We start from the raw sequence: 23,577 nt of genomic DNA on the forward strand, positions 1-23,577 counted from the left end.
CCCTAAAAAATGTGATCTGCACAAAGCTAAAAAAGTAACTATACGACTAATTAAACTAAATATTTCTTATTTTTATGAACTTCATGGTACCTAATTGACATCTACTCAATTTTTACTATTTGAGATCTGGTTTATAACAATTACAAGAAAAATCATTAAAAGTCTTAATCAACAAGCTCAGAAAACTAATGATAAAAAATTAATATTTTATAACAAGACAATATTATAACACGCGGCATCAAAGTAATAATCAGCTAATATTTTAAATTAACAAAAAAATATAAGACATTGAAGTATTATATAATTGATATGAAAATTAAAAGGGTAAGCCACATCAAACGTATCGGAATTTTTCGGGTACAATTATAAGGTCAGTAGTTCAATTAATACTTTTATAATAAAGTAAGGTAGGGTCTTTTACATACAATATATGTTTCAATTATTATTTATACAAGGTTTGTGCAACATATGATAAAAAAGAATGTGTTCATAGTCCGTCCATCATATATCACTTAACTATTACACAAACGTACGCTAAAAAAAAAAAAAAAAATATAAAACAACGCGGACCACACATATTCATCTAATCATGATTTAGGATATCGTAATTCACATATCAAGAACAAGTTTTTATATTGGATGAAATAATTTAATAATTTTCAACAAAAAATTACAGATTTTTTTATTGAGGTATAATATATTTAAATTCTAAAAATTTCAGTATTAATTTCGAATATAATTTTGAACATGTAGATTAAATGATAGTGGCCTCTATATCATAACGAATTTGAATATAGAAAAATCAATTCAAATGTTGTTTTTGATCTATAATTTTTTTTAAATATAGTACATATTATTACTATCAATGCTATTATATTGCAAATATTGCATTTCATATTTACATATTCTGTTAAAAAATAAGACGTAATAGTTATGCTCGAAATAATATGATTACACACGAATATTATTTAAAACACAACAAAAACTAGAGTCCCGTGCCTCGCACGGGCTTTTATGCTAGTTATTATTTTACAAACACAAACAAACTATTCACTCTACTTGTAAAACACAAAGCCTTTTACGTACACTGTTCCGCTGCTTCTAAGAAAGAGTCCTCGCAAAAGTTGGCCACAAAATTGAAAGTGACCATCATGGCAACTTCAAAAGACACTCAACTATTAAACGGCATCGTTCCATATTGAACGACGTCGTTTCGGCCTGGTAGAAAATTCCATTTTGTGGTCTTACAAGTTGCAGCTTTGAAAATTGAAATAATTGACTATGGACATCATTTGACTATCTTGACTAATTCTACCTGCCTTGTAATATAAAACCCCATTTAGATTCTTCACATTTCATCAACTTGTTTAAGCTTCTCTTCATTCCTTTTTAAGCATCTGCTGCTTGAATATCAGAATATTTAAAATTTCCCACTTTTTTACAAGAATTTGTAGCTCATTTTTGCAACATCACCAGCAATAACATGAAGGTTAGTGTGTGCTTATGTGTGTACTAAATTTAACTTCAATATGCTGCATTTTTTTATTTTTAATCGCGGTTTAATGATTTTAATCTTTGTTAATATTGCAGAAGGTTGTGATGAAAATTGAATTGCATGATGAGAAAGTGAAGCAAAAAGCCATGAAAATTGTTTCCGGCCTAAATGGTAAGCACGCTTACCACATACAACGTAAAGTTGTATTATGTCTCACTCGGAAGTAAGGTCTAGCTTGTCTGTGCACCGCTGAAAAGCTAATGTTATTTTTGTTTGTTGAAATTTCAGGGGTGGAATCAATTGCAATGGATATGAAAGAAAAGAAACTAACTGTGATCGGAGATATAGATCCGATAAAAATAGTGGCTAAGCTGAGGAAGATCTGTCACACTGAGATATTGACAGTTGGACCTGCCAAAGAACCGGAAAAGAAAAAAGAAGAGCCAAAGAAAGATGAGGGTAAAAAAGAAGAGCCAAAGAAAGATGAGGGTAAAAAAGAAGAGGCAAAGAAAGATGATGGTAAAAAGAAAGAAGAAGCTGTGAAAGCTGCTGTAGTGGCATACCCTGGTTTTCAACAGAGCTATTACGTTCCACAGCAAATGTATCCAGGCTATTATCAGCAGCAAAATGCTTATAGTTATCAGCAGCAGTCTTCAGTGCCATCACACTATTATCATAATCTCGCGAGTGTGGAAGAAGATCCTAATTCCTGTGTTATTTGTTAATTCATTTTGATTAAACCTAACCAAACCAAACGTATCAGTATATCTTAGTTTGAGTAGTGTCCAAACGTATCAGTATATTCCGCTTAGAAAGGCCTGAGGAGGGTAAAATGTAGGCAGACCATGCCCATGTTCTGAAAGAGCAGGGAGGCTCGTCTTGATTGTTTCATATTAATCGAATTTATTCATTTTTGTGATGAAATAAAAGTTCAGAAGCTGAGATTAGTGTAACTCATTCGGAATTCTGACATATAAACTCTGTGAAAAAAGGGATCAGGAACTGATGTGTAATATTAGGTACCATCAACATTATTATAACATACATCACAGCTCAAAAGTAAGCAAATTAAATTGATGTTAGAGCCTAATAACCAGGAAGATCAATGAACTTATAGCACGGAGCTCATACAAATGTGACAGTAGCTCAGCATGTTCAGTGTCTTATCAGTTATCAATGAATGGTCTTATGGACACGGTGCATTGATCTTGTTAGATATGATGTCGGGTTCATGGAAAATATATGTTGCAGCATATGTTCGGTGATAATAAGTTCAGAAAGAAGAAAAGCCACATGTTTTTTACTCAGCGGGGGAAGATGATCTGACCAGAGGCGGATCTTAGAAGGGGCAAGAGGGGGCAACTGACCCCCTTAAATTTTATTTTTTTTAATATTATACATATTTTTAGGTTGTAAAATTGAAATTGACCCCCTTAATTTTTTCGTGACCCTCTTAATTTTTTTTACAAAAAAATTGATCTCCCTTAACTTTATAGTCAGATCCGCCACTGGATCTGACCCCATAAGTCATAACCACATGTATTCGGAAATTTAATGGGTAGAAAAAAGTTAATACATCTTGATCATTGGTTGGGCCAATTGCTGACGTGGACATCCACATGGCACGGTCTGTATGCTGACATGGGAAAATTGACAGACTATTGTGCTCAAACATTTGAGTATGAACAAGCTAAAGTAACAAATTGTCTGGAAGGGCTTAACAGCCCCGGGTCATAGGGGTCGTTTGGCCAAGCTTAAGAAAAACTGATTTTTTGCTTAAAGTAAAGAAGTGGAGTAGAAGTGAGAAGTAAATAAGCTAATAAAGTGTTTGGAAAAGAAGCAGAAGCTGTGAGAGAGAAGCTAGCATTTTCAGCTTCTTAAAAGTGCTTCTCCTTCTTTACACAAACGGGTCAATAAAAGCAGAAGTAAGAAGCAGGAACTGATTACGTTTCCCAAATAGGCCCATAGTTTGAATTTCTTCGGGAGGCCCCTAAGGTCATAGGTTGAATTCCACTGGGAGGCACGAAAATAAGTGGATGGTCATGCTCTACGCGACAAGTGTGCTAGCAGTTTTCTGAATTAGTCGAGGTGCACGAAAACTGGTCCGGACACCGGATAACAAAAAAAAGTCTCGGAAACAAAAAGAAAGAAATATGCGTTTTGTTATAACGCAAATTCTAAAATCCTAAAATGAGTGTCTAAATTACGGATAAACAATATGGACTCTTCGTTCAAATAAAAAAAAAAAAACAAGTGTTGTATCTTTAGCCATAATATACTAGTTAAGGTAGGAAGATTGACAGACTATTGTTCTCAAACTTCAAAGATTGAGTATGAACAAGCTAAAGTAACAAATTGTACCGAAGGGCTTAACACCCCAAGGTCAGAGTTTGAATTTCTTCGAGAGGCCCCTAAGGTCATAAGTTGAATTCCCCTAGGAGGCACGAAAATAAGTAGATGGTCATGCTCTACTGGTACGAGTGTGTTAACAGTTCAGTTGCACGAAAGCTGGTCCGGACACCAGATAACAAAAAAAAGTCTCAAAAACAAAAAGAAACAAGTACGCGGTTTTTTGTAACGCAAATTTTAAAATCTTAAAATGAGTGTCTAAATTACGGATAAACAATATGGACTCTTCGTTCACATAAAAAAGCAAGTGTTGTATCTTTAGCCATAAAATATCACAAAAGATTGTCTGTACTTTGTCATTGTTTAAGCCTTGTACGTTCCATTATTTTGCGACTTCTTAGAAGAAGAGTGAAGGGCAACAAAATTGACCATCATGGCAAGTGGCAACTCACAAGAGGAGAAAGACACTCCACTGCAAGGCCCAGACGTCATCGTTCCAATGTTCTCCGACGTCGTTTTCTTACTTAAATAACGCCAATAATACATCAAACCTCCACCTTTCTGCACTTGGGTGGAAAATTCCATTTTCTTGTCATACAAAATAATTGACTATCTACATCAGTTGACTATCTTGACTCTTCCTATCTACCTTGTATTATAAAAACCCCATTTAGATTCTTCACATTTCATCAAGTTATTTAAGCTTCTCCTCACTCTTCTCCAAGTGTCTGCTGCCTGAGTATTAGAATATTCATTTTCTTCACTTTGAAATTTTGCTAGAATTTGTAGCACTCAAATCAAATCTCACTACTTCACCAACAATAACATGAAGGTTAGTGTCTGCTTTTGGTTGTGCTTAAGTTTTGTTCAACATGCTACATTTTTTATTATTTTAAATCGCGGTTTAATGAATTTAATCTTTGTTAATATTGCAGAAGGTTGTTATGAAAATTGAATTGCATGATGAGAAAGTGAAGCAAAAAGCCATGAAACTTGTTTCTGGCCTCAATGGTAAGTACCACGTACCACTACCAGTATGTCTCACTCGGAAGTAGAGTCTGAGCAATATAAGATTGCCCTGCTAAAAAGCTAATGTTATTTTTGTTTGTTGAAATTTCAGGGGTGGAATCAATTGCAATGGAAATGAAAGACAAGAAACTAACTGTGATCGGAGATATTGATCCAATAAAAATAGCGGCCAAACTCAGGAAGCTCTGTCACACGGAGATATTGACAGTTGGACCTGCCAAAGAACCCGAGAAGAAGAAAGAAGAGCCAAAGAAAGACGACGGTAAAAAAGAAGAGGCAAAGAAAGATGACGGTAAAAAGAAAGAAGAAGCTGTAAAAGCTGCTGTAGTGGCATACCCTGGTTTTCAACAGGGTTATTATGCTCCCCAGCAAATGTACCCAGCCTATTATCAGCAGCAGCCTTCAGTGCCAACACACTATTACCATAATCTCGCAAGAGTGGAAGAAGATCCTAATTCTTGCGTTATTTGTTAATTCATCTCCAGTATTTCATATCAATTCAATTTATTCATTTTTGTAAAATGCTGAAGTTCAGAAGGTGAAATTTCACGTATGGGAAAATATTGTTTGTCGTTAAAAATCATTCGCGGATTTAACATATAAACTCTGTGATCAGGTGCTGATGTGTGATATTAGATGCCATCAACATTGTTCAACATAAATCACAATTCAGATTACAACTTGATTAACCAGGAATCTCAACGAATTTCTGGAATGGAGATCATACGAATACAATAGGAGTCTCTCGTGCAAATGCCAAACTTCTTGTTCAGTATCTTATCCGCACCAGTGAACGGTCTTATAGTCATGCTGCATTGATGTTGTTAGTAGAATTAGGTTCACAGCAGACGTATGTTGCAGTACGATTTTACAGATAATAAGCTCAAAAAGAAGAAAACCCTGCTTAATTCTTACAAAATTGGTTGGATTAAGGCCAAAATTCGGTAGGAATGATCATTTCCTGTGCCTCAATCGTTCATATTTCAGTGATCCGAAAACTATTACTTTGACAAGATTATTTCATCATCCGTTTTAACCTGAATAGAATTTTGAGACTTAAAATTTCGGATGGTTAGATCTAATTATACTGTCAGATCGATTTTTGTCATTTATAAGATGAATTTCGGGGCCGTTTGGGTGAGCTTAAAATAAGTGCTTCTTGCTTAAAATAAAAAAATGGAATAGAAGTTAGAAGTAAGTTAAGACTTATAAGTGATTAAAGTGTTTGGGAAAGAAGTAGAAATCCTGAAACAAAAGCTAACATTCCTAGCTTTTTATAAGTGATTCTTGACTTTTTACACAAGCGGTACGAATAAGTGCTTATAATTTATAAACCAGAAGCCGAGCTTTTAAGCTCTAAACAAACACCACCGAAATATACATGCACTCTAAACCGTCATAAACAAACAAACTATTTTAGTTTGTCAAAATGCAGGACTTACAAGTACACTATTTTGCTGCTTCTTAGAAATAGCGGGTAGGGTAACAAAATTGAAAATGACCATCATGACAACTCACAAGAGGAGAGGCACCAAACGCACCGGTCTTCCTCATATCCGACGTCGCTTCCCAACTTTAATGTCAATAATTCATTAGACCTGTGCTTCAATGCGCTGCATTTTTTATTTTTTTTAATCGCGATTTAGTGATTTTCATCTCTGTTAATTTTGCAGAAGGTTGTGATGAAAATCAAATTGCATGATGAGAAAGTGAAGCAAAAAGCCATGAAAATTGTTTCCGGCCTAAATGGTAAGCACGCTTACCACATACAACCTAAAGTTGTATTATGTCTCACTCGGAAGTAAGGTCTAGCTTGTCTGTGCGTCGCTGAAAAGCTAATGTTATTTTTGTTTGTTGAAATTTCAGGGGTGGAATCAATTGCAATGGATATGAAAGACAAGAAATTAACTGTGATCGGTGATATAGATCCGATAAAAAATAGTGGCTAAGCTGAGGAAGATCTGTCACACTGAGATATTGACAGTTGGACCTGCCAAAGAACCGGAGAAGAAGAAAGAAGAGCCAAAGAAAGATGACGGTAAAAAAGAAGAGCCAAAGAAAGATGATGGTAAAAAAGAAGAGGCAAAGAAAGATGATGGTAAAAAGAAAGAAGAAGCTGTGAAAGCTGCTGTAGTGGCACACCCTGGTTTTCAACAGGGCTATTACGTTCCACAGCAAATGTATCCAGGCTATTATCAGCAGCAACATGCTTATAGTTATCAGCAGCAGTCTTCAGTGCCATCACACTATTATCATAATCTCGTGAGCGTGGAAGAAGATCCTAATTCCTGTGTTATATGTTAATTCATTTTGATTAAACCTAACCAAACCAAACGTATCAGTATATCCCGGTTTGATCCCGATTTGAGTAGTGTCCAAACGTATCTGAGGAGGATAAAATGTACACAGACCATGCCCCTGTTCTGAAAGAGCTGGGAGGCTCGTCTTGATTGTTTCATATTAATTGAATTTATTCATTTTTGTGATGAAATAAAAGTTCAGAAGTTGAGATTAGTGTACTCATTCGCAATTCTGCCATATAAACTCCGCGAAAAAAGGGGACAGGAACTGAAGTGTAATATTAGGTACCATCAACATTATTTTAACATACATCACAGCTCAAAAGTAAGCAAATTAAATTGATGTTAGAGCCTAATTAACCAGGAAGATCAATGAACTTATAGCACGGAGCTCATACAAATGTGACAGGAGCTCAGCATGTTCAGTGCATTGATCTTGTTAGATATGATGTCGGGTTCATGGAAAATATATGTTGCAGCATATGTTCGGTGATAATAAGTTCAGAAAGAAGAAAAGCCACATGTTTTTTACTCAACGGGGTAGATGATCTGACCCCACAACCACATGTATTTAATTTAAGTGATCCGGAAATTAAATGGGTAGAAAATGACACATGTTGATCATTGGTGGGGCTCAATGCTGACGTGGACATCCACATGGCACAATACCGTATGCTAACATGGGATCCAGACATGGAGCTGAATCCCAACATTGACACGGTGTCAAGTGCCATGTTGAAATTTAGTTGAGGTAGGAAAATTGACAGACTATTGATTTGAGTATGAACAAGCTAAATTAACAAATTGTCCGGAAGAGCTTAACACCCCAAGGTCATAGGTTAAATTTCACTGGGAGGCCCTCAAAGTCGTAGGCTGAATTCCACTAAAAGGCGGAAGGCACGAAAATAAGTGGTCTGTCATGTTTGGTGGGTACGAATGTGCTAGCAATTCTCTGGATTAGTCGAGGTGCACGAAAGTTGGCTCAGACACCAAATAACAAAAAAAAAGTTTGAAAACAAAAAGAAACAAATATGTGCTTTTTAATAATGCAAACTCTAAAATCCTAAAATGGGTGTCTAAATTACAGATAAATAACATGGACTCTTCATTCACGTAAAAAAAACAAGAGTTATGTCTTTCACCATAAAATATCACAAAAGATTGTCATAAACCAGACCCTTTCAGTATTTTCGTACTTTGTCATTATTTAAGCCTTGTACGTTTCATAATTTTGCGACTTCTTAGAAGGAGAGTGTAGGGCAACAAAATTGAAACTGACCATCATGGCAAGTGGCAACTCACAAGAGGAGAAAGACACTCCACTGCCAGGCCCAGACGTCATCGTTCCATTGCTCTACGACGTCGTTTTCTTACTTAAATAACGCCAATAATACATCAAACCTCTACCTTTCAGCACTTGGGTGGAAAATTCCATTTTCTTGTCATACAACTCGCATCTATGAAAATTAAAAAAAAAAATTGACTATCTACAGCAGTTGACTATCTTGACTCTTCCTATCTACCTTGTATTATAAAAACCCCATTTAGATTCTTCACATTTCATTAAGTTATTTAAGCTTCTCCTCACTCTTCTCCAAGTGTCTGCTGCCTGAGTATTAGAATATTCATTTTCTTCACTTTGAAATTTTGCTAGAATTTGTAGCACTCAAATCAAATCTCACTACTTCACCAACAATAACATGAAGGTTAGTGTCTGCTTTTGTGTGTGCTTAAGTTTTGTTCAACATGCTACATTTTTTTATTATTTTTAATCGCGGTTTAATGAATTTAATCTTTGTTAATATTGCAGAAGGTTGTGATGAAAATTGAATTGCATGATGAGAAAGTGAAGCAAAAAGCCATGAAACTTGTTTCTGGCCTCAATGGTAAGCACACACACCACATCAAATTTTGTAGCATATCGTAGGTACCAGTATGTCTCACTCAGAAGTAGGGTCTGAAGTCTGAACAAGTATAAAAATACTCTGCTAAAAAGCTAATGTTATTTGTTTTTGTTGAAATTTCAGGGGTGGAATCAATCGCAATGGAAATGAAAGACAAGAAACTAACTGTGATCGGAGATATTGATCCAATAAAAATAGCGGCCAAACTCAGGAAGCTCTGTCACACGGAGATATTGACAGTTGGACCTGCCAAAGAACCAGAGAAGAAAAAGGAAGAGCCAAAGAAAGACGACGGTAAAAAAGAAGAGGCAAAGAAAGATGACAGTAAAAAGAAAGAAGAAGCTGTAAAAGCTGCTGTAGTGGCATTCCCTGGTTTTCAACAGGGTTATTATGCTCCCCAGCAAATGTACCCAGCCTATTATCAGCAGCAGCCTTCAGCGCCAACACACTATTACCATAATCTCGCGAGTGTGGAAGAAGATCCTAATGCTTGCGTTATTTGTTAATTCATCTCCATTATTTCATATCAATTCAATTTAATTGTTTTTGTAAAATTTTGAAGTTCAGAAGGTAAAATTTCACGTATGGGAAAATATTGTTTGTCGTTAAAAATCATTCGCGGATTTTCCATATAAACCCTGTGATCGGGTGCTGATGTGTGATATTAGATGCCATCAACATTATCCAACATAAATCACAATTCAAAAGTAAGCAAGTTAAATTGATGTTGCAGCTTGATTAACCAGGAATCTCAACGAATTTCTGGAATGGAGCTCGTAGGAATACAATAGGAGTCTCTCGTGCAAATGCCAAACTTCTTGTTCAGTACCTTATCCGCACCAGTGAACGGTCTTATAGTCATGCTGCATTGATGTTGTTAGTAGAATTAGGTTCACAGCAGACGTATGTTGCAGTACGATTTTACAGATAATAAGCTCAAAAAGAAGAAAACCCTGCTTAATTCTTACAAGATTGGTTGGATTAAGGCCAAAATTCGGTAGGAATGATCATTTCCTGTGCCTCAATCGTTCATATTTAAGTGATCTGAAAACTATTACTTTGACAAGATTACTTCATCATCAGTTTTAACCTGAATAGAATTTTGAGACTTAAAATTTCCGATGGTTAGATCTAGAGCGTGTTTGTCCCAGCTTTAAGCTGGGACTTAAACTGTTTCCAGCTTTAAACTGAAAAATATCTGTTTGTGTAATAAGTCAGAAACCGGCTTAAAGTCATAAATAAGCAAACCGGCTTAAAGTCATAAATAAGCTAGAAGCTGACTTAAAGCCAGAAGTTAATTTGAGGTACTTTTTTCAGTAACTTAATTTTTTAAAACTTTTTCTTTGATAAAAATTCACATAAATCATAAGTTACTCATAAGTCACTTTTATTTTTATTATTGTATTTTTAATAACCCATAAGTCATTCCCAAGTCAAAATTAACCAAACAGACATTTTAAGCTGTCAGCTTATCAAATAAGTTACGTTAAGTCATAAACCGTGTCAACATGCCCGGTTCTGAGGGTAGGCCAAAGGGGCATGAGCCTAGGGCCCAAGACTAGGAGGGGCCCCAAAATTTTTAAGTTATCTAATTATATCACTTTTTTTTGTCAAAAAAATTATTATTTTCATTTATATTATTATTATTATTTAGGTAGAAAATATTAAAATTATTTTTGTCAAAATAATTATTAAATAAAGTTATTTTTTTGACATTGAAAATATTAAAATTTATTGACAAAATAATTAAATTAATAAATAAGAAAAATGAAAGAAAAAATTGAAAGGCAAGAGAATTTGTCGATAAGAAAAATTAAAAGCGATACACAAAAAATAATACAATAGATTCATAACAAATTACACAGTACACACCCAAATACCCAACTCAATTTTATTTCAGCTCTCATCTCTCCTTCTCCCCTCATCTCCATTCCTTCTGTCTCTGTTAAATCTGAATACTTCCCAGGGAAAAACAAGTCTTGTAACTTTTAAATCTCTTGGAATTTTCATCTGTTCTTAACTATGACAACTATTTCTTTCTACAATTTAAATAGAGATAAGTTGCAGTTGGAAGTTGCATCACTTGTGGCTTTTATCATCTATGAATTGAAGTTATTCAGAGATTCTGCAATTGATAAATCAAGGGTTTCTTTATCATCAATGATTTTATATCTCGAAAAGCTCACAAAACTCATTTTTTATGAAATGTTGGATTGTGTATTATGTCATTACTTATAAATTGTTTGGAACTTTTTTTGTAATATATTTTTGTAAAAATTTGATGCTTTGAATATTTTCATTTTTTTAACAAGGGCTTCAATTTTTTTTTGCCTAGGCCCCCCGAAAGTTCAAGATCGGGCCTGCGTGTCAAGTCATAAGCCATAAACTCCGCCAAACAGGCTCCTAATTATACTGTCAGATCGATTTTTTGTCATTTATAAGATGAAAAATACATGCACTCTAAACCGTCATAAACAAACAAACTATTTTAGTTTGTCAAAATGCAAGACTTACAAGTTACAAGTACACTATTTATTTTTTTTTGCTAAATACAAGTACACTATTTTGCTGCTTCTTAGAAAGAGCGTGTAGGGTAACAAAATTGAAAGTGACCATCATGACAACTCACAAGAGGAGAGGCACCAAACGCACCTGTTTGCCTCTTATCCGACGTCGTTTCCCCACTTTAATGTCAATAATTCATTAGACCTGTGCTTTTCAGCCCTCTGGTAGGAAATTCCACTTTGTTGTCTTGGCAAGTTGCAACTACGAAAATAATTGAACATACACATCATTTGACTATCGTCACTGCTTGTTGTTCGTGTCCAACAACCGTGAACTCCACGTTAGTACGATATTATCCGCTCATCACAAAGCTCGCTTATATTGGACTCTTTCTAAAAAACTTCATGCCAATAGAATTCTTTGGTTGCTTATATTAAAAACAAATCTTCTTTTATCTTTATGATGTGGAACTTAAATTGACACTCATTCAACACTTCTATCAACCTTTTATTATAAAACCCCATTTAGATTCTTCACATTTCATCAAATTCTTTAAGCTTCGCTTCATTCTTTTCGAAGTCTCTGCTCTTGAATATCAGAATATTCATTTTTTTTCAACTCTGCAACTCATATCTCTCAACATCACCAACAAGAACATGAAGGTTAGTATGTGTACTAAAGTTTCCTTAACATGCTACAATTTGTTTTAGTTCTAATGCCAGTTTAATGATTTTAATTTTTGTTAATATTGCAGAAGGTTGTGATGAAAATTGAATTGCATGATGAGAAAGTTAAGCAAAGAGGCATGAAACTTGTTTCTGGCCTCAATGGTAAGCACACACACTACATCAAATTTTGTAGCAAATTATACGTACCAGTATGTCTCACTCAGAAGTAGGGTCTAAACATGTATAAAAATACTCCACTAAAGAGCTAATGTTTTTTTTGTTTGTCAAATTTTCAGGGGTGGATTCAATTGCAATGGAAATGAAAGACAAGAAACTAACTGTGATCGGAGATGTAGATCCAATAAAAATAGTGGCGAAGCTCAGGAAGCTCTGTCACACGGAGATATTGACAGTTGGATCTGCCAAAGAACCGGAGAAGAAAAAAGAAGAGCCAAAGAAAGACGAAGGTAAAAAAGAAGAGGCAAAGAAAGATGATGGTAAAAAGAAAGAAGAAGCTGTGAAAGCTGCTGTAGTGGCTTACCCTGGTTTTCAACAGGGTTATTATGTTCCACAACAAATGCATCCAGCATATTATCAGCAGCAACATGCTTACAGTTATCAGCAGCAGCCTTCAGTGCCATTACACTACTATCATAATCGCGGAAGTGTGGAAGAAGATACTAATTCTTGCGTTATTTGTTGATTCATATCGAATATTTCATATCAATTCAAAATATTGTGATTATTAAATTTGTAATAAGTTGAAGTTCGGAGAGCTGAGATTTTAGATGTGTGAATATTGTTTTTTTGTTAAACTCTCTCACAATTTTTCCTTATAAAACCTTATAAGTTGATGAACCTGGGTGGTTCGTGACTTGTAAAATTACAGGTTTAAGCTCTGTTGAAGTTAATATTAGTCTACGAGCTACCAAAGCTTTCAGAAGCGAAAAATAAATTTGAGTAAAATACGTTAAAAATAAAATTTAAGGAGATTTAAACATAAAAATATTAAATTACAGTGTAAATAAGAAAAAATTGTAGGCTTGCTGTTGTGTAAGCCTTCTGGATACCCCTTGTACACACCTCGTACGATTGCTAGTTCACCATGTGTAGTAAACATGAGCTCAAACTTGGACAGACAGGGCAATGTTTGAAATCATACAACTCATTGGTCTCTGGGAACTTAGAATCACACTAAATTACCATTGTTTCTTCTAGTTTTTATTTTATTTTATTTTATTTTTGTGATCCAACATGAAAGGGAGTGAGTCCTAGGCCTGTCAATGGATCGGGTTCGGATCGGATCGACCTAAATCCATATCCATATCCGTTTATTTTATCGGATTCGGATTCGGATCGGATCGGGACCGGATTTTTTTTAAGCCAATCCATATCCATATCTATTAGGATCACGGATCTCGGATCGGATATCCGATCCATTTACTATATATAAATATGAATGCTAGAAAATGGATTTATCATGTAGAAATGAATTTATTTCCATGTTAAGTCATATAAAAATGAATTTATTATATACAAGATTAAAGAATGCATTAAACAAAATAAGGAAAAATGAAAGGTCAAGTCTAGTTGTCTAATCTTAAAAAACAATATCAAAATGGGAAGATAAATACTTGAAAAAATAAATAAAGAATGTAAACATAAAAAACAAATAAAGAAGACACTGGTGAGTGGTGAGTGGTGACTGGCTGGAGACATAAGAGACTTATATTATGGACCAGCAAGCTTACACAGAAATCTTTACCCCTGCATTGCTGCATATTAACCCAATTGTAAGTGTTTATGTTAATCAGTAGTAACTAAATTAAATATAACTAATAATAACTCTCATTCTGTAAATACTATCGGGAATAAAATATATTATTATATAATATATAATATATATAATTAATTAATTAATTAATAACCGGATCGGGTTATAAACGGATCGGATCACACTAAATCCATATCCAACCCATTTATTATCGGATTTTTCTTATCGGATCGGATTTTTTTTTGTTAGATCCATATCCGCTAAAATGACCCTGGATCGGATCGGGTCGGATCGGATTTTCGCTCCATTGACAGCCTAAAAGGGACCAGTTACGAGGAGTATATGACAGATAAGATCTATAATATATATTGTAGATAAAATTTTAATTTTATAACGAAACTCACAGTATTACTTTCACATAGTAAACTTAAAATATAATATATTATTATATTTTAATAAAATGAGTAATTAAGTGTTAATTTTTATATAAAAATAATTATATTTGAATAAATATATTTATTTATTTAATACTTTACACATTCATATATGTTATACAAATAACTAAAATATATAAAGAATTGATAAATAAGCTCCATATTTTACTATTTAAACTCCAATTCCAAATTTTATACTATATTTATCCATGCCTTCTCCGTATGTTTCATACATATCAGTGGTGATAATGCCAATTGGATAAATGGAAAAAATGAAATGAAACTTAAATAGTAAAATTTGGAGCTTATTTATCAAGTTCCAATATATATTGTGAATATTTTATGCTGCACACGAACATTTATCTAGACGTTAATTTGTATTTTCAAATTTATTTACATTAACAGTGATATCATTTATGTACATTTACTATGATAATTATTTATAAAATATTTATTATTTAATTATAGTGTGTGATAAAATTATTTTATATCTATATGTAAAATTGGCTAGTTAACTTAAAATCGAAAAAAATATGTTAACAATATCATTTACGTTATAAATTTATTTTGACTACAAGTTCAAAATGTATATATTTTAAAAAATATATAATTAAAATTAGCATAACAATCACTTTATATAGATACAGAATACTCCTCCGTTTCAAAATACATGTCCATTTTAGTAAAAAAAATTTATTTCAAAATAGTTGTCCATTCCAACTTTCAATGTAAATTTATATTTACCAAATCAACTCTCCATCACATATAGCTAACTTCTATTTCCATCACATATTACTAACTTCTATTTGCAAGATGAACCATACACCACATATTATGTTCAATTAATGACTTAATACATTTTTTTTTTCTCAAAATGGACATGTAATTTGAAACTGAGATAAATAAAAATAGCAAATGAGATAAATAATTTTAGCCCGTGGCCCAAGCCCAAGCCCCCAACCATTAAACATAAGAAATTCAAATTCCCGCCCTCAACAGTCATATTCTTACACTCCTAAATCTTAGAATCACAACCTACGACGATGGCCGATGATGTTGATCGTTTGTTTGAGTGTTTCAAATGCGGCGTCTCCCCACCTAGTAACTCCACTTTTCTTTCTCTTGCGGAGTTCTATTTCTATCTATATGTGTTTATGAATGTAGAGATTTGCTGTGGAATAAATGTAATTGGACCCATATTCGCACTTGTTCTTTAAAGATTCGTATGTCATATGTTAATTTACGGAAAGCTTAAAACTTTTTGATAATGGATGCGGTGATTTAGTTATTTGTTTGTTTGTAAAAGCTATGTGTGTTTATATATATATAGCTTCGATGTGAGATAAATGTGTCTTTTTGGAATTGGGCAGGTGTTTAAATTTGTTCACTTGATTTGTAAGAAATTTGTATATGATAAAAAAGACTAATTTTGTTGAATCTTGGTAAATTATTGTGATTATTTGTGAAAAGTTCAGGACTTTGCTTATGATGGACCTTGTAATTCACTCTTTCAAAAAAGTAATAGTCGTGTGCTACTGAGAGTATTGGATTGTATAAAGGGCTATAAGAATTACGTATGTTTTGGGTGTTAGAGGCTAGCATTAGTGCTAGGGGTGCCCACGGGTCGGGTTGGGCGGGTTATATGTTAAATCCTAACCCAACCCAATTAGTTCGGTTATTTTAATTTTTAACCCAACTAAAGTTCGGTTTAAAATTCATCGGGTTGGGTCGGTTAGATTTTATTTCGGGTTGGGTCGGTTTGGGTTGGGTAGAATAGGTTACTAGAAAATGAGTGCGAGATAAGATCACTTAGTTTTGTAATTTCACATTTTTTCAAGAAAAGTTGAGCTCATCATCGAGTTTGTTTGGCAATAGCTTAGTTCTTATTAACCTTCACAATCTTTTCAAGACAAGTTGAGCTCATTATCAAGTTTGTTTGCCAATAGCTTAGTTCTTATTAAGCGGAACTCATGATTCGTTCAAATTAGAAATCGTTTCACGCATTTATTATGAATTTAAGTAATATGTGATATAATGTTAGTTTAGATAGAAAGAAACCTAAAATTGTTTCAATAAAAACAAATAAAATATATTAAAATTAAATAAAATATGCGGGTCGGGTTAGAATGGGCGGGTTATAGGCAAAACCCTAACCCAACCCATTTAAATCGGTTTTAATAATTTTCAACCCAATCAAAATTCGGGTTAAATATTTTCGGTTGGTTTAGGGTTGAGTTGGGTCGGTTAGATCGGTTTGGGCGGGTTTTGATAACCCATGGGCACCCCTAATTAGTGCATAATTGATAATAATACACCATAGACCGAAAGCAGTCCAGTTATATGTTGCTCTTTTGTGACTTTTATCATAATTATGTTACATGTGATTTGGCTTTTTTGTCTTAGCTGTTTTCTTTCTTTTCACTTTGTGTTCATAGTATTGAGCTTATTGCTGGTGTAGCCTCTTGGCTTGCTGACAACATTCTCTTCTTGTTTTTGGCTTTTGGTTTGCTGGGAATAGTTTCCTACATCTGGGTTGAGTACATAGGATGAATATTATTATACCTTTATTGGTTGAATGGGAAATTACCTGCAACATTATTTGTCCTCCTGTATTTTCTTTAAATGCAAGAAATATAAAGGATGAACAAGTGGAGTTTATCACAGGTTTCTGTTTTTAGTAATCAATTTCACTTTTATAATTATATCATTTGATTTTCTGCACCACAGAATCTGCTTTCAGAGAAATTAAAAAGAGCAAACGCAGGCCAAAGCAAACTAGCTCAGTTCAAGAACCACTGAACCATTCAGATGGTCCATCTTCAGTATCATCTGTAAATACCCCATCTGTTAAACAAAAAAAGAAACGCAGGCCAAAGCAAACTAGCTCAGTTCAAGAACCACTGAGCCATTCAGATGGTCCATCTTCAGTATCATCTGTAAATACTACATCTGTTAAACAAAAAAAGCTCTGCATTCAGAAAGTAAAGATTTTCTCTTTTCCTTGTTCCTTATCTACTATTTTTAGTTTGAGTTCTTATTCATCATTGCTTGATTTGCTTCAGATTGATTCATCAGCAGTTAAGCAAAATGAGTTTAACAATGGTCGGCGGTTCTCTCCGCTTGTATTTTACGGTTCTCCAAATGGGGTGCCACCAAAACGACCAACTAGTTTGTTGCGATTACTATATGAGATTCGTCGTGATCTCAGTGAGCAAAATACATTAAAGTACGTACAGTGCATAATTGCGATCCTACCCTTTCTGTTTATCGTGCATATATTGCTTAGTTTTTGTTTATCAATTCTAACATTGCACAATAATTTAGTTTTTGTTTATCGGTTCTTACATTGCACAATAATTTGTCAGGAAGGAAATTTGGGCTACATTCCCTAGACAGGAGGATGCTATGAAGTTTGCAAAAGAGTATAACAATGTTCATATTTTTAGCTACCAAGACCATTTAAATGGTCAAAGGAGGTTTCTTGTTTCAAGCTATAAGGAATTTTGGCGAAGGTTCTTTAGTTTCTTTTTTTGATATTTTCAGTAAGGCAGTCACTTGTGATTGCCTTTGCTTATATGTTTCTTAATTAGTGTTGTCGTCGAATTTTAGGTACAAAAACATGAATCCTAAATATCGTCATCATTATGAAGTGATTCAGGAGGTAACCATCTACATTCTATCTTTTTTACATTCTTCGTCTTCAATAATCAACCTCTTGTATCACTTTCATTTTTGGATATGATATTATCTTTTTGACTCTTTTTTTTTAGTGATTATGCTTCTTTTTTTTTACTGTAACTTTGTATAAGTTAGTGCATGTTGTGCTATCCAACTGACTGTATATGGACTGGTTGATGAGTGCCAGCTTCCTTGTTCTCGTTTTTCAAAACTGGGTTTTTTAATTGTGTCATGCACAAACCCTTACATTCATATACTTAAAGTCAAGAAAGAAGAAGAACAGTCACTGCTTCACTGCTTCTAGAGGGAGGGAATATTTAACATTCTTTGTAAAATCTAAGTTCAGCATACATGTGTTACTTTTGCATTGACAATTCTAGAGAGGGATATTGTTGTTACTTAAGAATCTGTTTTGGACAGTCAATGAGAATCCTTTTTCCCGGAAACCTTGGTGCATAAACTATGCGGATCTCCTTATGCTTGTCAATCGTTTTAGTTTACAATGTCCTCTAGTTAGTCATTCTTTTATTTCAGTTCCTCATTTCTTGCTTCAACTGTGTCAAATTTGTTTTGTAGCTGCTAAATTATTCTTGTGTATGTGAGTTTGAAACATATATATGTTATGTGTATATAATAGTGCAGTAAAGAGTGCAAGTCATGAGTTTTGTTCTTATGTTGAGATGGGGTTTCTGAAAAACATAGTTGTTTATGTTTATGTTTGTGGCCAGGGATTGCCATGCCATCTTTATTTTGATTTGGAATTCAATAAGCAAGAAAATGCAAACAAAAATGGTGAAGAGATGGTTGATCTTCTGTTATCAGCAGTTTTCGATGCCTTTAACACGAAGTACTCTATTGAAGGAGACAATGATTGGGTGGTTGAACTTGATTCGTCAACGCAAGGTATGTTTAGCAAATAAGCTAATACAATCTTATATAGAATTCTGTTATGAGAAACCTTACTTTCTTTGGTTCCATTGAGGCATTTGTTTTGTATTTGCTGCCTATTTTTTACTTTTGACTCACATGGCTCCAAGCGTCATGATGCAATCTTTACCCAACCAGATTCTCAGGTTTGAGTCAGGACTATATGAATATCATTTTCTCTGATTTGTTTGAAATTTGTGTATCCTTAATACAAGATCAGGTCGGTCATCAGATAAAACTCTTATATTCTAAATTCTGGACATTGGTATATCCATTTAATCTCATTCTGTCAAACTGCATCATTAATATCACTTATATTCGCGTACTATTCGAATTTGTTATAACTACTAGTAACTGATTTCCCAGATACATCATATCTTCGTGACATATTGATAGAGTGTGTTATTTTTAAGCCTTTTTTTAACTAATATGTTGCATATCTCAATGATTTACACCCCCGGATCAAGTTTTTCAAAATCAGTATTCATCAATCAAATCAAAATATATAAGAATGAAAAGTAACATAATTCACTGTGTAAATCTACCTAAATATACACACAGTTTCACTCAGATAAAAGTTTTCGAGACAGTTCACTTAGATCAACAGTTACATGATTAAAGAGTTGAATTATAATTTTTATAATATTTTTTTATGTCTTGAGTCAAAAAATTTATGCATAACATACCTTCAAAGCTCTTAGAAGAGTGGTCAGCATATGCCGACGCTATCTGATGATTTAATACAAGGTGTTCATGTTTAGTGATTATAAATAGGTGTTTAATGCATCATGAGTTTGTAATCTAATTTTCCTATGATATTAATGACAGAAAAATTTTCTCGCCATCTGATCATCCGCTTGCCCCATATTGCTTTTAAGAACAACACACATGCAGGTGCATTCGTTGCTGAGGTAAATCAGTTGAATATTATAAATATATTTAACATACTGAGCAACCACAAGCACTTAAATTAGACTTGGTTAAGATCTAGGAAGCAATAAGGTATGATATAACAATTTTCTGCATTCTTGTGACCTACTGCATATTAAATAACTTTTACAGTTTATTACCAAACTCAGTGACTTGGTACTTCCCTGTCCAAGTAAAAACTTATGCTGCTTCATCTGTTTCACAACTTCTGGAGTTCTGGTGTGTGGGTTGTGTATTCTGCTTTGATTAGTACACTTCTTAAACATATTCAGATATGCTCACGGATACAAAAGGCGAAGGAAAGTGATAGAAGATTTGAAAATTTGCTTATCTGTAAAGATTCTAGCTCATCGGATGCCCCTAGCCAGCTTTTTATTGATACTGCTGTCTATTCTAGAAATCGTTGCTTTCGTCTACCACTATCTTCTAAAGCAGGGAAGAGTTCTGTACTTCTACCTACTGGACGTTTCAAATGCAGGGACATGGTATGATACTTAACTCAGACTTGAGTTTGATGCATCCTCTCTTGGAGTTTTCCTCGATGGTTAGGGAGCTTATATTTGTTTGCATTTTTACATTTATAAAGTTGTCGGTCAATTAGTGCAGGATGATGTTTTTACTATAAAAAGTTATCATCTCAATCTCTGTGTTGCATATACTCCATGGTCATGTACCAATTTTTTGAGCCTTTCAGCATCACATTACTTTTCAAATCAAGGATGATGTTTTTACTATAAAAAGTTCACTCTAGTCACGAATTTAATTACGTTACATATAAAAAAACCACAACCCCTTTGAAGATGCATGTAATTGATTATTGCATTGCCCATCACGCAGACATTTAAATGGATTATTGTTGTGGAAGATGCTTGTGTGTCTGTCCCACTATAGCTTTTCTTTTTTATGAACTTTTACTCCTCTATACAATACATCTATTAATATGTTGTATAGTTTAATAACGAGAGAGAGTCTTATATGTAATGTCTTCACGTTTTTATCATACTTTATACTATCACTTTGAAAAATTTATCTTGCTATTATATTTCATAAGTGTAAGGCCTTTGACTTTGATAACTGAAATGCTCTTACAACAGAGTGAGGAAGATGTGTTCATGGCATCTTTGATCTGCAACATGGATGTTGACTGCGAAAAGCTATTAATATGCAAAGTGGATATGGATTGCATAAAGGCTCTACAATTTGATACAGAGGTAACTAATGTTACTCTAGAATAAATTTTTTTTATAAGATGTATGTTTTCCTCCTTTACACTATTGAAATTGTTGCAAGTTGCTTAATTTTTGCTAAGAGGTTCTGTTGGATTGAGGGGTCATGTTGTCGCTTAAATGTTGAAGGATGGTTTATTCGGGAACATGTGTATTGTCTCCAAAATTCTGATTTTGTTTTGTTTAAAAATAATGTCATTGGATTGCAGATGAATAAAAACTCTTACAAAGATTATGGAGTCGCAAGAGATCTTTTTTCAAATTCTTGCACAACTGATGCTTCAAGGACTTTCCTGATGGGGAAATCACCATTTCCAGTTTTGGATATGTTTGTAGAATCGCTTGCGTCCTCAGGAAGTGTTTCAGGTGGTAATTAGTGGATTTGAATTATTTATATCTAATCTTCAAATGCATAATTTCGTTTATATATTCTCACTTTTGCCTTTTCACTTTGAATCTATTCATTGACCAAGCAACCATTTATAGAATAACATAAACATGCAGTGCTGGAGAAAGAAGCTTGTTCCTTGTTTTACAAAACCACGCACAATAATTTTGTTTTCCTGTTTGTTTATTCTATGTGCATTTGCTTTTAGTTTTTTAAGTTATGCAAGGTTTTACCTTATAATGTTTCTCTCATTGTTCTTCTTGAGGCAAAATAATCTGTTTCTGCTGAATTAGAAATCATGAATTCCCCTTTTTACATTTTCCACATCAGGTTTGACTTCCAGCTGTTTGTATTCTATTTCGTATTGACTGCTCAATTATTTCTTCTTTTCAGGAAAAATTCAGAGTTGGTATTGGTTTTCGGAGTATGGGGTTATGGTGTATAACATGTTGCGAAATAGATACTGCGAACGAATTGGTAGACAGCACAAAAGCAATCACGGTAACCAATAAAACTTTTACCTTACCCCTTCTAGTTCATTGCAGTCGGTACTGATTCAGGTGCAGTGTGAACAATCCAGTACCTATTTGGTTTTGTACACATTGGTTGAAGTAAATTCACTTGTATATTATGACATCCCAAGTAACTTCATCTTTTCAAACTACATAGATACCTACAGTTGGTTAAAAGTTCAAACTTTTGACAAATACAATGCACAACTTTCATGAGCTTATATAAGTATTGCAGTCTATAGACATACTTCAACAACAGGATTTGTCAAATTTTCCAAATTTTTTCAGTGATATATGTTGTTGACCTAAGAAGAGCCGCTTACTATCAAAAATGTCATGATCCAGATTGCAGAGGTATGAAGTACTATATTGTCCAGGGTCTTCGTATTATTAGTGATATTATTACATCTCGCAAAAATATAAGCCACTTTAAGTTAACTTGGCTGATGGTATTCATACCAGGTTACCGGTCTCCATTGCGTCCAGTACCTGAAGAGATTGTACCTGATACTACAATTTTTTTCAAGCCTGTGAAGCATAATGATATCCAGGAAATCCAGGAGCATAATACAGATTACAGTAGTACAAGCAGTGTGGATAGCTGCATGAAAGATGGTTGGTTGCTTGAAGCCGTAAACTTTGCAGAACAGGTTGAGAAAAGGGCACTAGATTTTGGGGTTAGTCTTTCTTGTCCTCAGTCAGCTTTTAACGGTCCAATATATATCTTCCAGTGTTATCTTCATCTTGAGTTCTATTGCTAAAACTTCTTCCTATAGCTAAATTGTTACAGTCCGGATTTTCTTAAAAAGTATATCAAAAACTTGCATCCTATAAAAATTTTGAACAGAGCACAAAGCTCTCCAGGACATATATGAAACCAGGATGAGTAAGATTTGAGAGTGCAGGTGGTGCTAAACAATACGTATCTTTGAATATTATTAATGAGCCTAGGTTTATAGCTAAAGTTGTATGTGTGTTTTTTAAGATTCTAATATTTCTCTCATTTTCCCAACAGGATGTTACATTGGATCAAATGTATGAAGAAAGCGCTGAATGGTGGGATGCAGTTGTCAGCGCTGCAACCCAGACTGAACAAATGTACTTTGGACATAGATGAACCTTCAAAACCCTTGGTTGATAGCTACACGATGTATTGCTGCAGTCTTTGAAGATAAGGGTTTTCTAATACTTCTGTCTATTGTAGCTATAGGTCTAGCATACTGTGAAACACTGTCTACGTGATTTTACAGGCAGTAAGTCAGAAAATGATGTGCCCTAAAGAAATCTCATATATTTCCCTGAATTCAGTACTCATATTGCCCCCACTGTCCTGCTAGTTTCGTTTTCCACTGAGTTTGTACTTGTACATCCTGATCTTTCATTTTCATCTTCATTAGCATTTCTCCGAGTTCTTTGAATCCTCTGATTGGAACTAGGATCTTGCTATGCTTAAACATT

General features: G+C 34.0%; 5 protein-coding genes and 1 pseudogene across 5 annotated transcripts; all 6 read left to right on the forward strand.

Annotated features, from left to right (window-relative positions):
- The first annotated feature begins 1,297 nt into the window (after positions 1-1,297).
- Positions 1,298-2,448, forward strand: LOC108213206 (heavy metal-associated isoprenylated plant protein 39-like). The gene is made up of 3 exons (XM_017384978.2): positions 1,298-1,489; positions 1,591-1,666; positions 1,784-2,448. Exons 1-3 carry the CDS (start codon positions 1,484-1,486, stop codon positions 2,218-2,220), a joined length of 519 nt encoding a protein of 172 aa, XP_017240467.1. The 5' UTR covers positions 1,298-1,483; the 3' UTR covers positions 2,221-2,448.
- Positions 2,449-4,519: 2,071 nt separating this feature from the next.
- LOC108211320 (heavy metal-associated isoprenylated plant protein 39-like) lies at positions 4,520-5,456 on the forward strand. Its single transcript, XM_064090587.1, has 3 exons — positions 4,520-4,676; positions 4,780-4,855; positions 4,965-5,456. The coding sequence occupies exons 1-3, from the start codon at positions 4,671-4,673 to the stop codon at positions 5,345-5,347; spliced, it is 465 nt and encodes a 154-aa protein (XP_063946657.1). The 5' UTR covers positions 4,520-4,670; the 3' UTR covers positions 5,348-5,456.
- A 533-nt stretch (positions 5,457-5,989) lies between these two features.
- Positions 5,990-7,392, forward strand: LOC108211319 (heavy metal-associated isoprenylated plant protein 39-like; annotated as a pseudogene).
- Positions 7,393-8,735: 1,343 nt separating this feature from the next.
- LOC108211760 (heavy metal-associated isoprenylated plant protein 39-like) lies at positions 8,736-9,692 on the forward strand. The gene is made up of 3 exons (XM_017383442.2): positions 8,736-8,879; positions 8,984-9,059; positions 9,201-9,692. The coding sequence occupies exons 1-3, from the start codon at positions 8,874-8,876 to the stop codon at positions 9,581-9,583; spliced, it is 465 nt and encodes a 154-aa protein (XP_017238931.1). The 5' UTR covers positions 8,736-8,873; the 3' UTR covers positions 9,584-9,692.
- Positions 9,693-12,047: 2,355 nt separating this feature from the next.
- LOC108211712 (heavy metal-associated isoprenylated plant protein 39-like) lies at positions 12,048-13,065 on the forward strand. The gene is made up of 3 exons (XM_017383384.2): positions 12,048-12,244; positions 12,337-12,412; positions 12,547-13,065. Exons 1-3 carry the CDS (start codon positions 12,239-12,241, stop codon positions 12,951-12,953), a joined length of 489 nt encoding a protein of 162 aa, XP_017238873.1. The 5' UTR covers positions 12,048-12,238; the 3' UTR covers positions 12,954-13,065.
- A 2,340-nt stretch (positions 13,066-15,405) lies between these two features.
- LOC108211068 (uncharacterized) lies at positions 15,406-23,433 on the forward strand. Its single transcript, XM_017382559.2, has 14 exons — positions 15,406-15,559; positions 17,186-17,439; positions 17,521-17,684; positions 17,824-17,970; positions 18,068-18,119; positions 18,865-19,039; positions 19,892-19,974; positions 20,266-20,478; positions 21,088-21,204; positions 21,429-21,585; positions 22,001-22,108; positions 22,408-22,473; positions 22,582-22,796; positions 23,135-23,433. The coding sequence occupies exons 1-14, from the start codon at positions 15,502-15,504 to the stop codon at positions 23,234-23,236; spliced, it is 1,911 nt and encodes a 636-aa protein (XP_017238048.1). The 5' UTR covers positions 15,406-15,501; the 3' UTR covers positions 23,237-23,433.
- The last annotated feature ends 144 nt before the right edge of the window (positions 23,434-23,577 follow it).

This window comes from Daucus carota, chromosome 3, assembly GCF_001625215.2.
Source record: "Daucus carota subsp. sativus chromosome 3, DH1 v3.0, whole genome shotgun sequence".
Classification (NCBI taxonomy): domain Eukaryota; kingdom Viridiplantae; phylum Streptophyta; class Magnoliopsida; order Apiales; family Apiaceae; genus Daucus; species Daucus carota.